Source organism: Arachis hypogaea, chromosome 2, assembly GCF_003086295.3.
Source record: "Arachis hypogaea cultivar Tifrunner chromosome 2, arahy.Tifrunner.gnm2.J5K5, whole genome shotgun sequence".
In the NCBI taxonomy this organism is placed as follows: domain Eukaryota; kingdom Viridiplantae; phylum Streptophyta; class Magnoliopsida; order Fabales; family Fabaceae; genus Arachis; species Arachis hypogaea.
Window position 1 is genome coordinate 39,219,184 of NC_092037.1, and position 26,610 is coordinate 39,245,793.

At 29.6% G+C, this 26,610-nt stretch overlaps 1 protein-coding gene and 1 long non-coding RNA gene across 2 annotated transcripts; one reads left to right on the plus strand and one right to left on the minus strand.

The window, feature by feature from the left end:
* Positions 1–298: 298 nt before the first annotated feature.
* On the plus strand, positions 299–1,998 carry LOC112743499 (uncharacterized). Its single transcript, XR_003171966.3, has 2 exons — positions 299–434; positions 1,799–1,998. It is a non-coding gene; the product is annotated as an uncharacterized lncRNA (long non-coding RNA).
* Positions 1,160–25,193, minus strand: LOC112743493 (phosphate transporter PHO1). Its single transcript, XM_025792713.2, has 14 exons — positions 24,768–25,193; positions 20,339–20,648; positions 18,401–18,755; positions 16,493–16,541; positions 15,501–15,572; positions 14,746–14,875; positions 13,805–13,925; positions 6,900–7,149; positions 5,973–6,077; positions 5,016–5,060; positions 4,710–4,862; positions 3,432–3,710; positions 2,421–2,557; positions 1,160–1,378 (listed from the first exon to the last, which is right to left on the minus strand). The coding sequence occupies exons 1-14, from the start codon at positions 25,017–25,019 to the stop codon at positions 1,288–1,290; spliced, it is 2,349 nt and encodes a 782-aa protein (XP_025648498.1). The 5' UTR covers positions 25,020–25,193; the 3' UTR covers positions 1,160–1,287.
* Positions 25,194–26,610: the final 1,417 nt, after the last annotated feature.

Sequence of the window (26,610 nt, forward strand, 5' to 3'; positions counted from 1 at the left end):
GTATAAAATTTATTCATTTCTACTATGAAGATGATATTTGTTAATCTTTTTCAGTACCAAAATTTATTTACTATTTGTTTTGGACCCAGGTTTCGGCCACATTCGAGGGTCTTCGAATCCAACTCATCACTGCACCCATTGATCCCAAAGGAAGGCCCACGACAATTCAAAATTCGAATTAATACCATAATAATGGCTCTTCACAAATTGAAACGGGGCGAATCACCACAATATCTCAAATCAGGCCAACAAACTTCAAAGGTTTCCAAAATAGGGAGCTCTCGGCTCAAGGTATGAATTCAATCTTAATTTTATCCTACTTTTTTGAATATTTAGAGTATCATTAATTCATTATAGGTACCACCCCCATTCACAAAATTGCCATCGAGCATTGGAACTATCGGTCCAAACATTCATCAACCAGTTCTTTAGAGGTAACGAACACTATTTTTTTCTCTTTTTTTGTGCTATTTTTTTATATAGTTTCTTGAAAAGTTGTTATTGTCATATCATCAAACTGTTAAACTACAACTAAGATTAACAACCTTTTAATTGATTATCAAAACCAATTCATAAAACTAGATGAAAAAAGAAGAAAATAAATAGATCGGTTATTTTTCTTTTTTCAATCAAGATTGACATGAACTTGAATGCAAGTTGAGATATGCAATTTACAAGACAAACAGTCATCTACTCATCTATGATGCACCTTTTTTTTTTGTCATAATATAGGTTTCTATTCACACTTCAGTTGTTATAACATGTTAAATTTGTCTGTAAGTCGTTATAGTTTCATAACATTTGTAATTAACTTCCTTTAATTTTTAAAGCATCTAATTTGATTTATATATTGTTTAAAATTTTGTAATTAAATTTTTATTGTTAAAAAAAATATTAGAATTAATAAAATATTTTTCTTTAAATTAAAGTTACTCATATTTAAGGATTAAACTTTTAAATTTGAATATCTTTTTTTTTAGAATATTCGGTGAAATTCAACATTTTTATTACATTAATGATTTGGTTACAAAATTTAAAATAATATAAAAATTTAATTAAAAATTTAAAATTATAAAAATTTAATTATAAATTTATTAAAATTATAACAACATACTGAAGTAATTTAACTGTTATAATAAGATGAATGGTGAGTGAGGGATTTCACACCTTCAAAATATTATTTTATTAATTTCCTTTGAGCCTATGCTTACTCAGTTTTGCCACCTCAGCAACAATGTTTTCCACACATAAATACATTATACATGTCATCACGAGAAAATCATCACTTTAACTATCTGAATCTAGTTCGCGAAATGGTAGCGGAACCGCTTTTACTGCCCGAAAATGCCCAACATTGTTTAGATGCTCATTTTCCAACCTGTTCCACATAAGTAATTTTAATATGATTTTGTTCAACATTTCACTACTTTGTAAATAAATACGGTCAAGAGGAATAAAATTACATTAAAAGCCTTAACTTTATTGAGTGTATATAAATGGCTAAACTACTAATTTAGTTTAAAAAATTATGATACAACAATTTATTAGTTCCTCGAAAAAAAAAAAGTGTTCATGTCCTCTCAAATAAAAATAATAAAAACATCTAAAATTTAAATAAAAAAATTAGAAATAAAACAAAGTAAAATTAATTTAGAGATAAAATTTATAATTTAAAATTAAGACTTAAAATTTAGAGATCAAAATTTAAAATTTAAAATTTAAAATTTAAAATTTAGCTCTTAAAATATGGTTTAAAATTTAGGATTTATAATTTAAAATTTAAAATGTTCGATGACAGGTGTCTGAAGGTAGTAGTCAACAATGGTGGCTAATGGTGACTAGCATAGTGACGGTTGATTAATTACTAGTAGTGGGTGGATAGAATTATGGTATTAGAAAAAATGAGAAGAAGTAAAAGAGAATGAAAGAATAATTTCAAACGAAAAATTGTAATTTTTTTATTGGACTTATTTGTTAGGTTAATTTTTGTTAGCTAAATGATGTTGGTTTTTTTTTTTTTTGGTTAAGAAAATAGTAAAAAACTTATCAATAGTTTATTAATTTTGTTTTAGTTTAGAGGTTACCCTTGAATATTCGTTTGATAGGAAACAATAAGCTAAGGTTAGTAGATTTTAAGAAGCAATGCTTAGTTTAAAAAATATTTTGTAAAAAAGAGAACATATGTTAAATTGTTTGCATTCTAGTCATAGTATTTGTAGCCATAAGCTTTCTCTTTGTTATTCACAAATACTTTCATATTATATCACTTTAGTTAGTTGAGGCATCGGAGCTGGGCATCTTATAGCCCTAATTAAATGAAATCAACGGATTGAAAAAGAAATTCTTATTAATTGTAAAAATAATAAAATGTAAAAGGAAAAAGTGTAGTAGAAATTCTAAAATGCGTGAGAATATTGCACCTGTAGAAATTCCAATGTCCTCTTCGGATAACTTCCAATGAAGCCAACAAAAAATCTAGCAGCCTTGTTTGAATAGGCCCCACTCTCAGATGCATGATGGTTTCCACCCAAGCCACTCTTAGGACAACATTCAATGCCTGAAATCCAAATCCAATAATCACTTCTTATTAATTACAAAATTAAAACATTACAATTTTAGTGACGAAACTCCATCATCAAGTATTGAAATGATTACATTGTATCAACATTAGTTCTCCTCAAAAATTCACTCAAAGCGAATACTGATTTATCAAGCAAAGAGTGATTTGATCTACGCTTTTACTTTTAATAAATTTTATTTTTAGAATGTTATAAATAAAAAGAGAAAATAATAAAAAAATAAAATTTTGTTTCTGTTTTTATTTTTTATTTTTTCACAAAATATTAAAAACAAAAAATACAAATACAAATCAAATGCAGCCTAATATTTTAATAATCAAAATGACATTTCATATCCAAAACTCTATATAGATATAGGCTTTGTTTAAGTTACTATCTCTAAACAAAATTACAAAAACAAAGCAACAAATACATATTTTATCTCCATTTTTAATAAGTATAGAAAATATAAGAATTTTTTATTTTTGAGCAAAAAAAAATTATATTATTGTACCATTATTTTAAAAGCCTGATCGAAAACTGAAAACTAGTCAGGTTAATTAAAGATATCGGTCACCAAATTAATTGATTAAACTGGTCTGATTTTTTAGCATTTAAAATAATAAAATAAAAAATTATTGTTTAAAACATTATATATACTATATATAAATATATTATTTTATTTTATTCGATTCAACTTCAATTAAACCTAAATTAAATTTTTAAATTTTTTAGCTTTAGTTTTATGGGTTCGATCACTAGTACGATATTGAAAAGTTTGCTTTGTACTTATTTTTTTTGTTTGAAAAACAAAATACAAACGCATAGTGCATATGCTTTTTATGATACTTAGATAATTGGTAGAGAAGTTACCATAGAGATGTAGTATATGGTTTTATTTTTGAGAATGAGATCATCTCTGAGCCATGGATTCTTAGAGTTAGGATTAAGAAGGCCCCAATCCTTGACAAAATCCCAATAGAGTTGATAAAGTGTGGCCACCACAGAAGTGACTAAGACCATAGCAAACCATAAATGGTTATCTTGCCTGCTATATGTCACTCTTGCCCCTGCTGCAACCATTGCTGAAACATACTTCCCCATGTTAAGTAAATGGTTTACATCGCCATCATCAAACCATCGCCTTGTACACTAGTACAGAATGTGGTGTTAATTGATTACACAAATTTAGTACCAAACATCAATTAGTATTTGCAAATATAGTAGCAATAATATATATAATTAAATTACACTTGTACTCTTTAAGGTGTATCAAAGTTACACATACTAGCTACCACTCACTCCCCTTGCATTATATTCATTCTATTGTACCGCTAAATTGAAAAATCATTTTTACCTTTTGAATTTTACATACATGAATGATGGAGTATGTACAAAAACAGAATAGCAATAAAATAAAATAAATAGCTCTGATTTTTATTTTTAGCTTTTTGGTAAAAGACATTTTTGTCTTTCCTTAATTGAACAAATTAAAAAAAAATTAAGATTATTTTTGTTTACAAGCACGATGCATTGAAAAAAGGACAAAAATACATAAAATCATATGTGACAGATAAGACATTAACACAAATATTATTGTGTTATAAGATATTGAATTAGACAATTATTGTATTTTGTATCTTTCTTTCCTATAAATTTTTATAATTATATGGTTTATTATTATATCTTTTTCCTTAAAATTTGGACGTGGAATAAAACAATGATAAAATAGATTTTTTATAATTTATTTTATCTCATATTTAGTTCATCATAAAATAAATACAAAACATTAATTTTTATATTTATATTTTTTGAAGTAATGTTATATGTACATTAAAATCAGCCACCAAAATCAATTACTAATATAAAAATATATGTTGAAATATAAATACACATTAAAAATAAATTAAATCACACATGTATTTATACACAAATACATTAGTTACTGATTTTAGTGACAAATTTTAATGTACAAATAATATTTTTATATTTTTTGTGTCATATTTTTAATATTTTATTTTGTTTTATTCTCAAAACTAAATTCAATCTAATACACGTGCGAGGTCATGTAAAAGCTTTTCAACATTAAGGCCAGGTATTCTAAGTGTGATATACTATTTTAGTGCACAATCAAACCATATTACTAATTACCTGCAATGCGCGCCAATAATATGGCATAAAAGAGACGATATAAGTTAATTCAACGTATAATCTTCCAGAATGGCATGACTCAGGACGGTGTGTTCTGAAAATTCTAGCAAAAATGTGGCAACTTGTTGTTTCCAAATGCCTTAGCAACGGAATCTGTAACCATATATAAGACAATAATTTCAATGTTTATAATTTAATTATATTGCATAATTACAAGTTTAGATTGATTAGGATAACAAATTTAAGGACAAGTTATAATCAAATTCGTTCTAGGCTGCAATAATATATAGTATAAAATATTATTACCTGACTAGTTAGTTGGTCGGCCATAAAAAAGTCTACCAGCAGAACCTGTAGAAAACATTGCAAATCAACAAAGATTACTCAATGCAATTTAAAAGAAGAAAAGAAAAAAAAAATTTCACGTTTGGTACTATATGGAAGCACTACACGTCTACACGCTTAAGCGTTTTCCATCTAAATACGCATTTTAGATTAGCGTTTTCTATATGGAAGACCCTTCTTGGTTAGATCACTTAGATGCCTCTCAAATAGCACGTGAAAAAAATGAGGTGTCACGGCAATAAAAAAGAGTGGCCTGGTACGTTATTTTAAAAAAAAAACTCACATTTCTCTTTTCTTTTTAATAGTTATTAATGTTAATTATTTAAACGAGTTAATTATTAATTTGGTATACGAAAAATTTAGCTGCTAATAAAAAAATTCTTAAAAAATATTATTGATAAGACAGTTTCTGAATAATTTAAAAATATAACAAAAGAAAATAAATAAATATTATATTTTTTGTAAGCAATAAAAAAATTTTATATTTAACAAATGACTTATTAAGTAGATAAAAAAATATTTGAAATAAAATTTAATTTCTAGATTTTTTTATTTTTTAAAAAAATACGGTTATTGACAATACATTTTCTTTTTTAAAAGATTCGCTCGTAAAAAAAATTACCAAATTTTAAGGATGAACAGATTTTATTTTTTTAATAATGATTCTAAAAAGTTATATCAAAATTTAATTTCTAAAATTATTTTTTAGAATATATATTTAATATCTAATTCTTTTTGTCGTATTTATAAATCTTTTAAAAATTTATTTATTGTTAACATCTTTTGAAATTTATTTTATCAACAATGTAATCTTTTGAATACCATTCTGATTTATTCTTATCTAAATTAATTGTGAGAACAACATTTTTTGATGAATTATTATTAAAATATTGTAAGTGATTAAGTGAAGCAGCTTACCTTATAAAATGGAGAGCAGGCAATGTTACGAAGAACACGGAGGAAGCAAAATCGAGTTGGGCGATAAAAGAAGTCGAATGGACAAATGAGCAAAGCTATGAAAGACTGCAAAATAAGATTTTGTTAGAATTAACTTCAATACTATACTTGTGCTATATTAGAAATCACTTTTCTAAAGCCAAGTGTGTATATGAATTTGAAATTAAACACAAATGTAGTCCAAAAAAAATTAAAACACTAACGAATTAATTAATAAAAAATAATATAAGGGGATAAAATCTCCAATTTTCATTCATTGTTTATAAATCACGAACCAAGTTATCATATTTTTTAAATTATTAATCAATGTGTTACGTTTTCCTCACAAAACATTATATATTAATTTTTTAGTGATGATGCCAAGATCACGAGATGTTAAAAATAACATGTCTCCATGTTAATTGTGACAAAATAAAATAAAAATAATATTATAGCAATAAAAAAATTTATTATTTTTTTAATACTTGACCAATAAAAATATTTTTATATATTAAATTCTAAATTCTAAATTCTAAACTCTAATAAAATAAAAAAGTATTGGTCCAAAGTATTGATTAATATTAATAAAAAGAATGTTAGGGACCAATTTTTTTATTATCAATATTAGCCAATACTTTTTTTTATATTCTTAAGATTTAAAATTTATAATTTAATATAAAAATATTTGTTTGTCAAGTGTTAGCAAAAAAACAAAAAAAATATTAGTTATATAACATTAATAAAAAAAATTATCCCATATTGAACTGTTGCATATTCATAAATAACAATAATAATATAAAAAAATCGAAAATAAATTCTAAAAAATGTAAAAAGTTTGTTAATGAATTCTAGAAAGGGTGGCAATAAAAATTTAGTTGAAAAACAAGCATGTGGTAGTTGTAGACTAACCAGAAGAAGGATTCCAGGAATTGCATCAAATTGGTTAGGAGAAAATGCAGCAGCCCTTAGAACAAGATGTATGACCATTGCTCCAACCACAGTTGTCATAAAAATGGTGCACATTAGAAATGCATCTCTATGCTTTAATGCTGTGCTTTGTGAGAATTCAAATATGAAATTATGGTTGATTCTTGTTCCCTTCCACATGTACAAGTTGCATCCATACATAAACAAGTGTAGACTAAACAAGGCAAACACACTGCACAAAAAAATTATTGTAACTATTAGTGAAACTTATCATCACATTATGGTTCCTTATAATTGCAAAGCTGAGTTATTAGAAAAACTATGTTTGACTTAACCTAAATTTGTTAGGATTTTCCCTGTCCTTTTTTATAAAATAAAATGCAGAAAACTGTCATTTTTACCCATATCTATGTTCTATCTAAAAATATAATTATCATCAATGTATAATATAGTACCAAATGCAGAGAATAATATTTTCCTTTTTTTTTCTTGGACAGAATACAAACATGAATGCGTATATATTGGTTTTTCTAACTGATTTAGGCCTTGTAGAAAGCCCTTAAACTAAACATATGAGAATGAGACCACACTGACAAGGTAGCCCATAAACAATACACGCCATCAAAAATATACCAACCAAAAAATATTTCAGAAACGAAACAGTTCAAAAGCATGACAAAAAAAAAACAGTTCAAAAGAGATAGATTGCATCAAAAGAAAATAAAAACATGGTACAGAACACACCCACAAAAAAAAAAAAAGAAAAACATGGTACAGAAATGTGAATCCAAACGCATTTATGTTGAATATTTGTTTTTACTGGCAGTGCTATATGTCACGGCCTTGGACACACTCCAACGCTACCGTGCCGGCACTCGGACTTACTCAACCTCTTGAGCTAAGACCAAGTCAGCCTAACCCTCAATACTTAGTAAGAAAGCTAAGAACACAAGAGAACACAAGAGAAAGGAAGCTTGGTGGAAAGAACACTTTATTGCTCAAGTGTTTGTTACAAATGATTCACACACACCCAAACTCTAACTCTTACCCCTATTTATAGCCATCCACCTCCTCAATGGATGGTTAGGATTAAATCTAATCAACGGTCCAGATTAATCATCCAGAACCTTCTTTACAAATATCTATCCTACCACAACTCTCTAAATGTTTCTAGATTATTCCATACCACTCTTTATACTTCTATATACATCTACACTCTTCTAGAATATTCCATGATCTTCTAAAGTCTTCTAGAACCTTCTAGAGTATTCCAGAACCTTCTAGGACATTCTAGAACGTTCCGGAACCATCTAGAGTATTCTCAAACACTCCAGAAAACTATACAAACACTGTTAAATATAACCTTCTAAAAATTTACCGTGACATTCTCCCCCACCTAATGCGCAGACGTCCTCGTCGCGTTCTGTTTATGATAGCGCTCTAGGTGTTCTTGGAATTGCCACAGATCTTCACGAGCTTCCCAACTAGCTTCAGTTATCGGGAGCCCTTTCCACTTGATCAAATATTGAATACTTGGTGGCACTCCTCTTCGTCGCACGATGCGATTAGCTAAGATCTCTTCGATTTCTTTATCAAATGATCTAATTACCACAGGCGGAGCACGACTTGAGTCACCTCTACTCGGTTCGTCTTTGTCTCCATGATATGGTTTAAGCATACTCACATGGAAGACCGGGTGAATCTTCATAGAGGGAGGAAGTTGTACTTTGTAAGCAACCTCCCCAACACGTCCAATGATCTCAAATGGCCCTTCGTATTTGCGGATTAAGCCCTTATGAACCTTGCGAAAGGCTTTGAATTGTTGTGGAAGAAGTTTGATCAATTACCTTGTCTCCCACTTGATAGCTTGCATGCCTCCTCTTCTTATCTGTCCATTTTTTCATCCTCTTGTCAGCTTTGTCGAGGTAAGAACGAGTGACATCTGCTTGTTCTTCCCATGACTTAATCATATGATAAGCTCCAGGGCTCTCCCCTGAGTAAGAGGAAGAAAGAGAGTGAGGTGTAAGCGGCTGTTGTCCAGTCACAATCTCGAATGGGCTCTTCCCTGTAGACTCACTCCTTTGCAGATTGTATGAGAATTGAGCAATGTCTAGGAGTTTTGTCCAATCCTTCTGATTAACGCTTACAAAATGCCTCAAGTAACACTCAAGTAAGGCATTCACTCTCTCAGTCTGCCCATCGGTTTGAGGATGGAAGCTTGTTGAGAAATGAAGCTCCGACCCAAGGAGTTTGAACAGCTCCGTCCATAGTCGTCCTGTGAAGCGTGGATCTCGATCACTAATGATGCTCTTAGGCAATCCCCAGTACTTCACCACATTCTTGAAGAATAGTCGTGCTGCTTCCTCTGCAGTGCAGTCAGTAGGGGCAGGTATAAAGGTAGCATACTTCGAAAATCGATCCACTACCACGAGAATAGATCCAAACCCCTCGGACTTCGGTAAGGCAGAGATGAAATCTAGAGAGACACTTTCCCACGGTCGCTCTGATGGAGGCAGAGGTTCCAACAACCCGCTTGGTGTCTTATTTTCAATCTTATCTTGTTGACACACAAGACAAGTCTTCACATAGCTCTCCACTTCATCTCTCATTTGAGGCCAATAATAAGAAGATTCAATGAGTGCTAAGGTCCTTCGCTGACCTTGGTGACCAGCCCACTTGGTGTCATGGCATTCTCTTACCAACTTCCTTCTCAGATTTTCCCATTTAGGAACGTATAGTCTTCTCCCTTTTGTGTAGAAAAGGTCGTTTTCTAACCAAAATCTTTTGGTCTTACCTTCTCTAGCCAACTCCACCAACTTCTTGGCTAATGGATCGTGATGCAACCCTTCCTTGATGGTATGCACAATATCTCCTTCAACCATAGAAATGGCCGCCAACTCAGCCTTGCGACTCAGCGCATCTGCTACCACATTAGTCTTGCCTGACTTGTATTCGAATTCGAAATCAAACTCAGCCAAGAAGTCTTGCCACCTAGCTTGTTTGGGGCTTAACTTCTTTTGAGTTTGGAAGTAGCTTGTAGCCACATTGTCTGTCTTGACGATGAAGTGTGAACCAAGCAAATAGTGACGCCAAGTTCTCAGACAATGCACTACCGCGGTCATCTCCTTCTCTTGGACAGTGTATCGCCTCTCTGTATCATTCAACTTGCGACTCTCAAAGGCAATAGGATGTCCTTCTTGCATCAGAACTCCTCCAATAGCGTAGTCAGAAGCATCAGTGTGGACTTCAAACACCTTTGAGTAGTCGGGTAGTGCTAGTACTGGTCCTTCTGTGATAGCAGCCTTCAACTCATCAAAAGCCTTTTGACACTCCTTTGACCATTCCCAAGAGTGGTTCTTCTTGAGAAGATCAGTTAATGGTGCAGCCTTGGCGGAGTATCCCTTGATAAACCTCCGATAGTAATTAGCCAACCCAAGGAATGACCTCAATTCAGATACCTTGTTTGGAGGTTCCCACTCTTTGATAGACTTCACTTTTCCTTGATCCATGCAGAGAGTTCCATCTTTAATGATGTGTCCCAAGAAGTGGACTTCGTCCCTTGCAAAGGAACACTTTTCCTTCTTCACATATAGGTTATTCTCTCGCAAGATCTTGAACACGGTTCGTAAGTGTTCTACATGTTCCTCCAAAGTATTGCTATAGACAACAATGTCATCCAAGTAGACCACTACAAATCGATCAAGGTAAGGTCGAAAAATCTCGTTCATCAAGGTACAGAAGGTCGCAGGAGCATTGGTCAAGCCAAAAGGCATCACCAACCACTCATACGATCCATACCTCGTGACACACGTGGTCTTAGGTTCATCACCATCGGCAATTCTCACTTGGTGATATCCTGACCTCAAATCTAGCTTTGAGAACCACTTAGCTCTACCAAGTTGATCAAACAAATCGGCTATCAAAGGAATGGGGTATTTGTTCTTGATGGTTACCTTGTTAAGTGCTCGATAGTCGATGCATAGTCTCAATGAACCATCATGCTTCTTTTGGAACAAGACTGGTGCGCCATAAGGTGCCTTCGATTGACGGATGAACCCAGCATCTAGCAAATCCTTGAGTTGCTTCTTCAACTCATCGAGTTCTGGCGGTGCCATCCTATAAGGTGTTGAGGCGGGCGGCTTTGCTCCTAACTCCAATTCAATCTTGTGGTCCACCTTCCTCCTAGGTGGTAGTTGTTTTGGCAACTCGGGAGGCATCATATCCTTATTTTCTTCAAGGACTTCCTTGATTTTGGGAGGAACGTCTTCTCTTTCGAATGTTGACTCCTCTTGTAATAGAGCCAAATATGTAGTCTCTCCCTTCTTGAACCCTTTCTTGAGTTGCATGGCAGACAGTATCGGTGGTCCGCCAACTTTAAAGACTGTAGGGACCATGCATGGAGACCCTTTCTCCATGACGCATACTACGTCGTAGTATGGCATAGGTATTATATTTGCTTTCCTTTGCAAATCGAGTCCGATGACTATTTTAAAATCGTCCATGGGTGCTACTGAGAAATCCACAAGGCCCTTCCAAGAACCAAGAGTCATCTCAACCCCTTTTGCTACTCCCTTAAGGGGTTCACCCTTGGTATTCACGGGTTTGAACCAGCCATTCTTTTCGGTGATCTTCAACCCAAGCCTCTTTGCTTCATCAGGCGTGATGAAGTTGTGTGTAGCACCAGTGTCGATCATAGCCATGACGGGTTTTTCATTGATAAAGGCTTTGACATACATCAAGCCTTTCTTTTCTACAGTGCTTGCCTCTTTGGTCTTCACAGCATTTATGTGTTAGATAGATCCAACACACTCAGTTACTTGAGTTTGAGCTTCTCGTTCCTCAGCGATAGATGCCAAAGTCCCTAACTTGGGACAATCCTTCATTTGGTGTGGTCCCTTGCACACGAAGCATCCTCCTTTGGGCACGAAAGCCTTCTTCTTTTCTTCGTACTCTTTCTTTGAAGAGTATTTTCCTTCCTTCTTGGTTGAGAAACTCTTCCCCTTGTCTCCCCCACCTTTAGCAAAACTAGGCTTGGAGGAAGACTTGGGTTTAGAGTCTCCCCTATGATACTCAGTGAGTGATTCGGCCACCACGATGGCCTCATCGACATCCTTAACATTCCTTCTTTGTAGTTCTTGCTTTGCCCAAGGTTGGAGTCCATCAATGAAGAAGAACAATGCATCCTCTGATGCTAAGTTGGGGATTTGAAGTGTGAGAGTAGTGAACTCCTTTACATAGTCACTAATTGTACTCTTGTGCTTCAACTCCCTCAACTTCTTCCTTGCTTCATAAACCACATTTTCAGGGAAGAATTGTCTTTTCAACTCCCTTTTGAAATCTTCCCATGTGGTTATGTTGCAAGTACCCTTTTCCATATCTACGCACTTTCTCCTCCACCACAAAGTAGCATTATCAGAAAGGTAGAGAGCTGCAGTGCGTACCTTTATTGCTTCTTCGACCACCCCTTGGCCTTCGAAGTACCTCTCCATTTGCCATAGGAAGTTCTCCACCTCGCGAGCGTCCCTTACGCCCTTGAATTCCTTTGGCTTGGGGAGATCAATCTTTGTCGTCTCCCTTATAATGGTTGGTCGAGATTTTGCCTCCTCGAACCAAATTCGAACTTCCTCAAATAGCTTTAAGGAATTCTCAAGCTTCTCTTCGATTTGGAGCATGCTTTCTTTGAAAGCATCTAGTTCTCCTAACACGTGAGCCTCGAGGGTCTCCTTGTCATGTTCTATCCTTTGGAACCGCTCATCCATAGAGGATAGAACATTTTCCAACATAGAAACTCTTTCTTCTAAGAAGTTAGAGTCCTTACCACTAGGCTCACTTGAAGAACGTACCTTCTTGCCTCCCCATTGAGAAGGAATAGTATCCCTTCCCCTTTGTGACTCAACATGCTCCATGGTGATATTTGAAGCCATACCCACAAACCACTTGTGCTCCCTCTCGAACCTTGCTCGGATACCAAATTGTCACGGCCTTGGACACACTCCAACGCTACCGTGCCGGCACTCGGACTTACTCAACCTCTTGAGCTAAGACCAAGTCAGCCTAACCCTCAATACTTAGTAAGAAAGCTAAGAACACAAGAGAACACAAGAGAAAGGAAGCTTGGTGGAAAGAACACTTTATTGCTCAAGTGTTTGTTACAAATGATTCACACACACCCAAACTCTAACTCTTACCCCTATTTATAGCCATCCACCTCCTCAATGGATGGTTAGGATTAAATCTAATCAACGGTCCAGATTAATCATCCAGAACCTTCTTTACAAATATCTATCCTACCACAACTCTCTAAATGTTTCTAGATTATTCCATACCACTCTTTATACTTCTATATACATCTACACTCTTCTAGAATATTCCATGATCTTCTAAAGTCTTCTAGAACCTTCTAGAGTATTCCAGAACCTTCTAGGACATTCTAGAACGTTCCGGAACCATCTAGAGTATTCTCAAACACTCCAGAAAACTATACAAACACTGTTAAATATAACCTTCTAAAAATTTACCGTGACATATAGCTGAGCCTTTAGTTGAGTGACAAAATATGCTATTTATGTTTTAAATTGAACACCTAATAATTATTATTTTTATCAACCACTAATTTTAATATTCCATAACAGTAAATTTCCTTTTTCAAAATTTTAATTATATAATCTTATAATATTCAAATAAATAGTTATAATACTAATTGCTTTTATAATCATAAAATATAATAGATTAACATAAATTAAATGTATGAATAGATTTTAAGGAATTTATAGAAAGGATTAGGATATGCATTATTAAACAAGTTGGTTCACACTTTGTGGATCACTGAGATATCAAAATTAAAGAACATGTGTGAAGTAAGACAAAATAAGAAGCATGATGATGACCTGAAAACAGGGTAGACACTATCCATATAAGTTGTCTCTGTACTTGGAGAGAATATTCCACACAAATGGGCCAATATTGCATATATACAGAACAACGATACAAAAGAACCTGTGCATAACCCTACAATAAAATATAGAACCATTAATAAAGTGATCACATATTATTCATCAAAAGGGTAGTGATATTGTTATTTCCGAATTATTATTATTATTATTATTATTATTATTATTATTATTATTATTATTATTATTATTATTATTATTATTATGTGATTTTATAAATTAATTTCATTATTATATGTCATTTTCACGCAGGAGTATTTTTTAGATTTGTGTGAATCTTTGTATATTTTTTTTATTCACCTTATATTGAATTTTTTTTGGGTCAACAAAAATTAATTTTAATTTTTTAGATCATAAAAACTCTAATATTATATCACGACATAATTTTTTTAAGATTTAAATTAATAAAAAAACACATAAATAATAATATCACTAACAAAAAATCATATGCTTTAACTATAATTTTAAAAAAATACATATAATAAAGGAGTGACATTATTGTCGATTAAGATGAATTTAAAATTTGACCTAGCTATAATTAAGCATAAAATGAATTGGCTCACCACATTCTCTTAGTGAGTTAGTGGCCACCGGTTAAATTGCAATGGATGAAAATTCTATTGGGCTTTAGTGCTAACACATGAAATATTGCATTATAGTTTGAATTCTATAAAGAACATTGAGATTTTAATTTCAAACAATATGTACGAACCAATAAAAATTCCTAAAGTTATTATATATCTTAACGAAATTTTAAAAATAGCATTATCGGGAAATAATAATGGGACTCGCTTTATTATTTTTTAAATAACCACAAATATATTAGTAGTTTTTTAGGGTTGGTTTGGACCAATTAGGAGAGAGAGGCAGTGTATTACCAACAAGGAATGTCACCATGTGAGAAGCTTTTTGTTGTTGGGGCCTTAGAAACTTCATTGCTTTTTTTCTATCATTGTTGGCAAAGTGCTTTGTGAATATGGATTCCACTTCGTCCATTAGTCTAACAACCTTTAATTAATTTCAACTAAGATTATTATAATAATACAAATAATCACCATTAGTCAAATTATAGCTACGCAATAATATAACCCATTCTCCTAATTCATATATATATAAAAGTAGGAAGGTTATCATAGGATCCAAACAAATTAAACATGATACGATAAAAATGTTGATCAGATGTTTGTTTATTTTTGGGTTTAATTATTCTATTAGTATCTATGGTTTTATCATATTTTTAATAAAATTTTTATAATTAAAAAATTTATAATTAATTTTTTATATTAGATAAAATCTTGTAGTTAAATTTTTATTTGTTGTTATCTTTTTTTTTTCCTTAAAAAAATACAATATATATAATCTTCAAATATTTACTTTTAAAATATTCTATAATTCATTATAAGTCAAACACATAAACAAATATTTAAAACTTCTTTTCTAACAAAAAAAAAATGACCTAATTAAAAATTTTAATTTAGTATAAAAATTCAATTATAAATTTTTAAATTATAAAGACTTAATTTAAAATTTGATAAAATTATAAAAATTAACAGAATAATTAACCTTATTTTTACAATATTGCTTTGTTCTAACATAATTAACGTGATTGTAAGGGAAAAAAAAGGACAGATACCTTATCAGAACTAACGAAATGGGACCTCTTCACTTCTTTCAAATAATTTGTGGAGGTCTGTTGGCAAGAAACCTGAATGGGAAAATAAATTGGTTATATAATTCATATCATATCATGAAAATATACCTTAATAAAGAGTTAATTAGCATAAATATAAATTGAACTCTGTATGCATAATTGTTCGGATGTGAGTTAAATAGTTTATGTCCCATTATTCTGTATAATTATATTCTTATTCATTATGTATCACTCGATCATAGTGCGTGAGTATATCCACTACAAAGATGGGTACGGTCAATAATACTGAGAGCAGAGGCTAAAATGCTATCAATTTCAATTATGTGGGTGACTTTGATATTTTAATTAATTATTATGCATTAAATTAAGTTGTTAATTAATTTTAATGATATGACTCCAAACATGTAAGTTAATTATTATATCTTTAGTCTATCTTATATACACATATATCACTGAAAAGTAATATTTACACATGCTCATCATTATTAGTCAATACAATAATAAGCAAAATTATTGTATGATATGAATGAATAAATATATTACAAATCAATTTAAAATAATAAATGTTAAATTATTTTAGATGTATTTATTTTATTTGTGAAGTCAGAGTACATGACATTATTGTTTAGCCATATACATAATGCTAATGTTTATTTAGAAGAATTGAAGCAGATAATAAACTGATAAAACATGACATTAAATATCTAGAAGACTGATTGAACTAGCTAACTTAGCATGGGTGATTATTGTTTTATAAAACTTTAATTTTCCAAAAGTTAAAGATGTTTTGTCAAGCAAAAATAAAATTGAAAAGAAAAAAGAGAAATAGATATTTTTAAATAAGTGATGCTATTACCATAGAAGCTTCATCCTAGTATTATCCCTAAATAGACAGAATGCAAAAATCACACTGAAATGTGTGTCCACAGTCCACTATATATATATAGCTAAAAGTATTTAATTTGAAGACACACCTTGTCAAATTTTTTCAATATCTTCGAAAACGCCACCATATTTAGTGAGCTGCCAAAATAAGAGAATAATGTTGTTAGAAAATAGCTATCTCATAAAAGGTGCTTTTAGAAAGTACGTGAACTAATTAATTAAAACTTCATATTATATAACCCCAATATCATTGAAGACATGCATATATTAAGTAAAGGAATCAAATAAAAGAAAAAAAAGTGGTAAAAGAAATTGTAGCAATAATAGCACACCTATGTGTGACCAAAGAAATTAAATGAAGCTATTTGGAAATAATACGTAAAATTGTTTCAGAAAGGAATTTAAAGTTTCACATTTTAATTATATAATCCCAGCATTTATTATGCGCCTACTTGTTCAATTAGTACATCACAAAGGCAACGATTTTTATTTGCACCTTCCTTTTCTAACTCAATTTCAATTCTTTTCCTTTTTTCCTTAATAGCAAAATGTTTGCCACAAATTCCCACTTCCCTCCCAAAAGTATGTATGTGCTCGATAAAAGTATAACATTAAAGTGTAGGTTTGATGAGTTGTATAAAAGTGTTTATTATATGAATATTATGATTATATATATTATAGGTTTATAACTAGTTGATATAAATTGTGAATTTTATCAATGTCACATCATTTTAGTGCAATTTCTTAATGATCACAATTCATATAATACAAGATGGTGTATTTTTTATTTTTATTTATCTAATCATTATTTCAATCTTTTATAGCTTTGGTGTGAGCAATTTGGATTTGGTGACCATATTTGTCGTGATTGTATTTGTTAGGGGGTGGCAGTTCACATTATTAGATAATTCAGATATCCTTCTTCTTTAATAGAAACGTCTTGGCCTATATAACCCAACTATCATTTCCTACATCTACCAAAAACAAATCTTATATATTACGTGGCACTATAAACCTCCATGCAATGCAAATAAACTTCGTTACATTCACATATAGCCTTACTTAAATCCTTATCTATCCCTCAATCCAATTCAAGGCTCACACACCTCCCCAAATTAACGTCTCACTCTTTCCTCTACAACACTACTACTATTAATATTTTTCACACCACAACATAATATACATTATACTAATAGCCCAAACAATAATAAAATTAGTTATATAAGGAGAGTATTTGGAAACCAATATTTTTAGTGAAAACAAAAATTTACTAGTATTAGTCCATATATTAAGAAAAAAATTATAATTTTCTTAATATTTTTCTGAATAAAATTAAAGAATTAGGTTTCATATGTAATTTTTTATATTTCCATATTATATATATATATATATATATATATATATATATATATATATATATATATATGTTCTAGCTAATGATTATAAAAATATTGCACCTTGAAAGATAACTCTTCCTTTTCTTATCTAAACAAAAGGAATTCCTACTTTTAAATTTATGAAAAAATGGATATTTCTATTATTTTGAACTTACAATAATATTAAAAAACTAGAAACGCAACTAGCGTAGTGCTAATCAAGCAGCTGCTGCTGCTAATAATAATAATAATAATCCATACCTATACATAATTCAAAAACAATTTTTAACCATTGAATTATAAATAATTATTTTGTGTTATTATTTATAAGTTTAAAAATTAATGAACAAAAGGTGCGGCTTTTTGGAAATGGCAAAGTGGTGGTAGTTGTAATAATAATAAGGAAAAGTATAGGTAACAAACAAGATTTTTGAACAATGTGTAAACAATGTGAATTAATAAGGTTAAAAGAGTAAATTTGATTAGTAACATTAAATTAGGGTGTAATGTATTTTCATTTGATTGGTGGTTGTTCATTTTGTTCAAAATTTTCATTGTCCCCTAGCACTCCCCTAATAATAATAATGACGACGATGATGTAGTTAATTAATTAGAACTAACCTGTAGGTTTTGAGAAGGCCAAGACCTTTATAGAGCTCTACAAATGCACTCCTAATCATTTTCTCAGCATATTGAATTTTCCTTTTGTTAATGAACTCTCCACCACCACCGGACCCTTCTTTTATGGGACTGTTCACTAAATCCTCCCATAACATGGAAGTAACCGCCGTGATGCTACGGCTTGGCGTGGTGGCCGGAATATCAATTCTTATTGCCATCTTAGCTTTTCCTTTCTTTGTCTTCATCCTTGTTGCTGACTTCACAAAATTCACTCCATTTCTTTCCAATGTTGTCATCACTTCCTCCGTTTGTGAAATCTCTGAATTGCTTTCATTATCTGATTCTCCTACACTTTCTGCACAACAAATTTTAATAATATATCATGCCATGAGAAGATCATTTCCTACACAGAATGGTCGCAATTAGGGTTATGATATTTATCCCAGTAATAAACCTTGCAATCATACTATATATTGTGACTACAATTAAATCCCGCAATTATTTGTCATGAATTTTAAATTTTATTTAGTGATTAATAAATTACAACATACATAAATAAATAAGAGGGTATTTGAACTCTTAATGATTATTTAAGTAAACAAGCCAATTAATTACTCATCTATTAATAAAGAATTTGTATCTTCCATCTAAATTTTAGACTTTTATTTTAGAGGATAAAGTGAAATTTCTTATTATTGAATATTTTTTTATATTTTTTTTTGTTCCACTTATGAAATAAATGGTGATAGATCATATTTTATTTTTTAAAATAAAATTTAAAATTTAGAGGATCTAAATCCATTAATAAATATAATATAAAACCTATATGTATTAATTTTAAAAATATAGGTTAGATAGATTTTCTATCAAAATACAATTTTTTCATTAGACTGATAAATACTTTTTTCCAATATTAACTGATAAATACTTTTTTCCATAATTAGACTCTAATCATTAGACTACACCAAAATTGAGAGAGGCAATTAAAGAGAAAGACAGACGAGTTGGACAGCAAGAATTTTTCTTGTGCGCATGGAGAAGATACAATTTTGCATAGCTACAAACACTCACGAAAAAACATATTTTATGTGATATATTATATTATTTATTAAATATGTACTTCAATATTAACTTATAAGGACAGTTGTGGGACCACAGAGTCGAATCCAAGTCTGACGCCAGAAGAAACGATTGAGCATGCATGTTAACTATATAATTCAATATTAAGGACAGTTTCATGTGCATGCTAATGCTTTTCTTATGAAATATGGTAGCTGCCATGTGAAAAATGTTTTTATATAGAACATTGTAATTAAAATCATTAGATAATTTAATATTATTTGATTAAATCATTTAATATAATATATATTCACTTATCAGTTATTATTTTTATATATCAACATCACCAGTAGTTAAACCCAGACAAATTAAAGTTAAAGAAAATAAGCAAATTAAAAATCGAAAATAACAGGGATATTTAATTTCATCCAAAGGAATTTTTATTTTGTATTTTAATACTATATTTTAGATTAAAGATATCTTTCCAAAGAAATTTACATTTTATTTCTAAGGAAAAAAAAAGGAATAACATTTATTAGATAATAAACAGATAAATATAAAAATTGATATTTTTACATTTTAAAAATTATTTCTAGTTAGATTTAGAAATTTCCAAAACGTAAATTTAATAAAAATTAATTTGGTTAGATTAATAGTTTTTATATGAAACTTGTTATTATAAATTGATCAATACTAATTAAATAAAAAATTCTTTTAAGTTAGCTACAAAAAAAAATTCTTAATTAACACATAAAATTTAAAAAATAAATAGAGAATAATTTAGGTTATTTGTGAAAATTTATAAGATAAAATCTCAATACCAACGAAACCAAAATGTATTAAAAAATAATATCAAAGGAACAAGATTCGAAAACTAACTGGAAAAATATGAGTTCCGGGTAGGAGAATGAGGGAAAATTCCAGCGTTGAAAGCCTTGGGTGATGGATTTTTGCAACGTTTTTCGATGAGAAGTTGGTTGAGGTCAAGCATGATTTGAAGCTGCTTGTTGAGCATCTCCCCCCTCTCAAGAAACTCAATCTCTTGCTTCTTGTAAAATTGGTTCACCTTGTTAAGCTCCTCATCAAGGCTTGCAAAGAACACATGCACCTCATCTTCTTCTGAAAACAATTGAGCAAGTTCCGTTTCATACACTTCTTCCTCCCCATCTTCCATGGTTTTTCTCCTCACCTATATATATGCATGCATCACAATTCACAAAACTACATTAATAACTACTATTCATGATTATGAGAAATCATTGTAATTCTCTCTTCTTCTTTTATTTTTTTGGGATAAAAACTAGTATTTCTACTCGTAATACTATTACGGAAATATAAATCTTTTAAAATTTATCCTGATATTATAGATTATGACACAAAAAATTTATAATATTAAACTACATTTACAAAATGATCGTAAGGAATAAAAGTCTCCGTCGACTAAAAAGACCAAGATCTCTGTAAGTAAAAATAAAATTGAATAACAAGTTTTTTTAGTTATTATTTTTATACGAAAGAATTTAATTTTTTACTAATAATTAATTTTAACATTCGTTATTTAAAATTTAAAAGAATTTAACATACATATTTTTATATTTGATTAGGTGTTAATTTTGTTGCACAAATAAAAATAATTAATTTTTATGCTTGATATTTAAAAATAATATATATGCATATATAATTAGATATTAGCATAAAAAAATTATATTGATAATTATAAAATTAACTCAATTTTTTTAAATAATTGAATCTTGATTTTAACTTTTAATCACAACACTAGTATTTTTTTAAATTATATATAATAAATATTTGAAAAAAAAGAAGTAAAAATATAAATTAGAAAAATAAGTAGTATAAATTTAAAACTAAATAAAAAATATGCATATAATAATATTTTTTATTTAAATTATATTATGTTGTTAATTTTATATTTTGTAGAACAGAAAAATAGAGAAAAATAGAGAATAAAAGAAAACATGGAGAAGGATAAAGAAGAAGAATAAGAGAGAGTTTGTTAATTTTGAAAGTTAAGAAAAAATTTTATTTTAATTATAATAAAAAAATATCTGGTGACATATTTTGATTTATTAAATTACTAATATAAAATATGGATTATAATTATATATAGAGTGGAAAGGAGAGAGAAATAGAAAAAAAGAGAGAGGTAGATAAGATAATATAAGAAGGATATTTACTAATTTTAGAAGAAAATATTTTTTTCAAAATTTTAATGAGAGTATCATGTGCCACATTTTAGTTATCAAATTTGAATATTTTAATTTTAATTTAATTTAAATACAATTAGAGAATGTCATGTTGTCTATTTTGATTGTCAAATTTATAATTAGTCATTGATAATGATATATAAGAGAGATAGAGCGAGTGAAGGAATAAGAGAGATAGAGAAAAGAAGAGTAGGGAGTTCTTTAATTTTAGAGAAAAAGATTTGATTTCAATTACAATTAGAGAGTGACATGTGACACATTTTAGTTGTAAAATTAGTAATATATGATAGATGCTTACTCTTCTAATTATATAAAAAATTTCATATCTATACAATTTTGATATTAAAATTTGGATAAATACTGTTTTGATTCTTAATGTTTGGGTTATATTTTAATTTGGTCTCTAATGTTTTGGACATCTTATTTTTGTCCCAAAAAATTTTAAATAGATTGTTATTGTATACCATTAAATTTGACATAAATAATTAACAAAACGAGTGTAATATAGACATTAACAACATTATTATTAAGTTATATATTTTTTCTTGTGTTAGAGAAATATAAGCAAAACTTTCTTATATTATAATACTTCTTCTTCTTGATCTTTTTCATATAGTAGAAAAATTTTTAAAATTTTATCAATCAATCATCAACAATTTAAAATCAAAATAAAAATTTTTAAATTAACGATTGTTGATGGATCAATTTTATTTACGTATGAAAATTAAATATTACTAACTCTTTAATATTAATTATTCGTGTTAAATTTAATAGTGTGATAATATTTAATCTGTTTGAAACATTTTTGTACTGAAATAAAATATTTAAAATTTTTTAAACTTAAAATAAAATATTTAAAATATTAAAAACTAAATTAAAATTTAATTTAAATATTAAAAACTAAAATAATATTTTACCCTTCAAATTTTAAATGAATTTAATTTACGTACACCATTAGTGTAAAACATTCTATATATCACTAATCAAGTAATCAATAAACATGCATGTATTTCACTTACTAGTTATTTCAAAAATTGTATAAATATCTGGTTAAATGATGGTGCAATACTCTACTATGTAAGGTGCACAATAGTTTCATGATATGATATATGTATATGAACAATAATATGCATATATCCCACTAACGTCCGTACCCTTTAATTTCCTCTTTGCTCTTTCGTGAGAGAATGAGAAACTCCCAAAATTAAAGGGAAAAGGAAGCAGAAAATGGTTCCGAAAATATGCCACTGAGCCAACTTTAGAGGAATCAATGACTTTTTTAAATAATATAAATAATTATTAATTAAATAAAAATACATTACATTTTTAAATTATCTATTTAAATTTTAATATTAAAATAATTATTCGTACACTTAGTGAAATGAACATTTAATATATCTATTATTCACATTGTTTAATATTTTCATTATCTATCTATACTTTTTCTATTATTAATGCCCTTCTCATTCTCTTCACATTTGTTTTTGTGGATTCTCGTGCTTTCTATCTTTTAGACTTATTAAATACTATTACGTGCGTTTAGCTTTCTATTTCTCAAAAGATAATTTTAGACATATAATAATTTATGTATATTTTTTTATCAACTTATTAATTTAAAAAAAATGATTTTAAAATATATTAGAATTTTTATAACTTAAAAATTTACAATTCTATCATTATTTAAAAAGAATTTTAATATATGATAAAAAAAATTATACAAAAATTCACAACTTAAATTTTTAGAAAAATCGTTTCATGATAAATTATAAAAAAGAAAAAATAAATTTGAATAAAGATGAGTATACTGCCATATAAAGTAAGAAGGATAATTTTGAAATTATGAATCAGATCAAAGAACCATTATTTAATTTTAATTAGTCTTTAACCATTATTAACTCAATATTATAAGTCCGCGCTTAGAAATAAAAAGTTTAATCTAATGCCTAATTTGTATATATAGGTTAAATATGAAAACTTAAACATTCACCACATGATGAATTTCAAATATATATCTTTCAAAATATTTCATAGACATATAAAATCGAAATTAAACACAAAAATATTATATTCCAGTCAGTTAACAACAACAACAACAACAACAACAACAACAACAACAATAATAATGTTTTCAAGAACAACGGAAGAAACATTCCAATGGCACCACGAATTCGCGGTTTCACACGGTTACTATTAAGCGTAATTTGAATATTTGGTGATGAAAACATCAAAATGAAAGAGGGCATTGATATGTATGTTTTCTGAATTTTTGAGCAGAACAAGACAGAAATCTGTAATAATCAAATAAACGAGCACATCATTGTGTTCGAAATGATATCACTTTACTTTCTTCTTCGATGTTATATGCCCGAAGAGACTAAAACACTACAAATAAAAAAGCAGAAAACCGAGAAGAAAAGGAAAAAAGAAAATCATAATCACACGCAATCATAAATCTGCTTATACTATACCTGAAAACACCGAAAAAAAATGAGCTGAAATTCACCGAAAAAAGTAACAAACAAAATAGACCCGGTTAACTATTTGTATACAAAGTTAGGTGATCTTAATCTTAATTATAAGATAAGATACGCCAACTTTACCAAAAATGTTATTAGATAATATATCTTTCTTCTTTTCTGGTAATAAACATGGTTCTAATGGTAACAAATTATAACTCAAATAATATAGTTTTCTCATCCTCGTCTAAAAATCTTAGCTTCAAATCCCACTCCTAATTTTCAAAAAGATAAAAAGCACGGTTCTAATAGAATGAGGTAGAAAGAGGTTGCACGCGGTCACATGAGTATCGTGCATTGCTACGATGTGGAGCCCTATTACATGAATTAGCATATTGTGTACTAAAATTAATTATCAAAATCAATCTTGATGTATTTATATGTATTTATATGTAGCTAATATGATTGAATATCTTATATCACACATGCTGTGCACTTGTTTACGTATTAGAACGTATTGTCCTTTATGTAATTATGTGCGGAGATAGAGACTTTGACATGTAAATATGTAATATAAATATTGCGGTTGCAGTTACTGTGTAGGCTGATATTATTAAAAATATATACCTGAATGAGGTCTTGCTTATTGTTATCTGAAGTGAAGCAGAACTTGTTGGCGACAAAGCGAAACGAATCGAAAATAGAGCGACCAAAGTCAGCAGCACTACTACCGCCACCACATGGCGGCGGTTGTTGATGCTTTTGAATTCGTGACAGTTTGATCCTCTTTATGTGTTTCTTCAGCTGCTTATAGTTGACAAAGGCTTCTTTCCATTCTGGTATTAGTTGTGCTTCAAGCTCCTTTGAGAACTTCACCATTTTTAGATTAATAATTTTTTTTGTAATATAATATATATGTATATGTATTTGTAGCTAGTAGTGGTGTGAAGGAACAAAGGAGCACTGAAGAAGAAGAAGAAAAGAAGAAGAGAGTTTGTGTTATTTTTGTTTATTTTTTTCTTTCTAAAATAAAGTGGGGGGGGGGGGGGGTGTGAGATTGAGAATGTGTACGAATGGGTTTTATAAAGAGAAGAACTATAGAGAAATGGAGCCGTGTGGATAACATTAACGTTGAGAGATGATAATTAATATCGCTTTCTAATATTCTCCCTCTTTTTTTTTTGGTTTAATTTTACTGTTTTCCTACAAGAGAGATCGTCAATAAATGAACATTTCAATAACCATGTCATCGTATACAGTAAATATTTAATTATATATATAGTAAATTCTATTCTATCTTTTCTATAATAACATGTATAGTACCTTCTGTGATATGCTATTTTTTAATTAGTTGTTATGTTAACTATGATTAAACTATTGGTAATTAAATTATAACTCAAAATAGATAATTATATAATTTACTAAAATAGTAAAAATTCAATGTTTGATTCTTCCCCAAATCATGCTCCCACAATGAACCCTAATCTTTTGTATCTCCTCTTCCGTTCCAGTATCGTCATCGCCACCCGAGCATAACTGCGTCATTGGCCTCCTCGTTCCGGCACCGTCGTCGCCATCCGAGCATAACCACCTCATTGGGTGCCCCATTCTCTCCGTTTGTCGTGCCATCTCCGTGCTCGAAAGCATCGCCGTCGCCGTCTTCACAAGCAGCGCCGCCTTCCTCACGGTATCCTTCCCTCTCACCCAATATTATTATTATCAAGATCGGTACATGGAAGGATAGACTATAAGCATAATTCCTTTGTATTTTTGGGGTACAAATTCTTTTATAGATTTCAATTCAGATGACGTAAATGCTTTGTTCTCATTGGTTTTTTTTGAAGGACTTGCAAGTTATCCACCAGCAAGTACGAGATTCTGGATATGAAGATTTATTGGCGATAAATCTTTAGCTATTGCTGCTTTAAGTATCCTTCCTCGTTGGAATTACTTTCATTTTCTCATATTTTTAGGTGCCCCAAAAAAAAGCACCAAAGAAAAGAGAAAATTCATATCATATATGTTTTGTTAACTATGTTATTCTTTGTAAGCAAGAGTAAGAAACAGAAGTTGGTTACTTGACTAGTCTTACTTGTTCATTCTTTTATTTTATTAGCTCAGGCAATCACTCTATCAACCTGTATAGTTGCTCACAACAATGCATTGATTGCTTTGTTGGTGTCAAATAATTTTGCTCAGATAAAAAGCAATGTATTTAAACAATACAGTAGGGACAATGTATACAGTTTGGTTTACTTTGGTAAGTTATTGTGCTTACTAGAATTTATTTTCCTTTGATTTCTGCTTATTTGGTATATTGATGATTAGTTCCTATGCTAAATAGAAAATTATGCAAACCCTTTTACAATATGATGAATAAAAGTCACTCTTTAAACAAAATAAAAGTTAGATATGGTGTTGAAGTCCATGATTAGTGCATGTCTTTGATTTAAATTCTAATTTTGTTAGG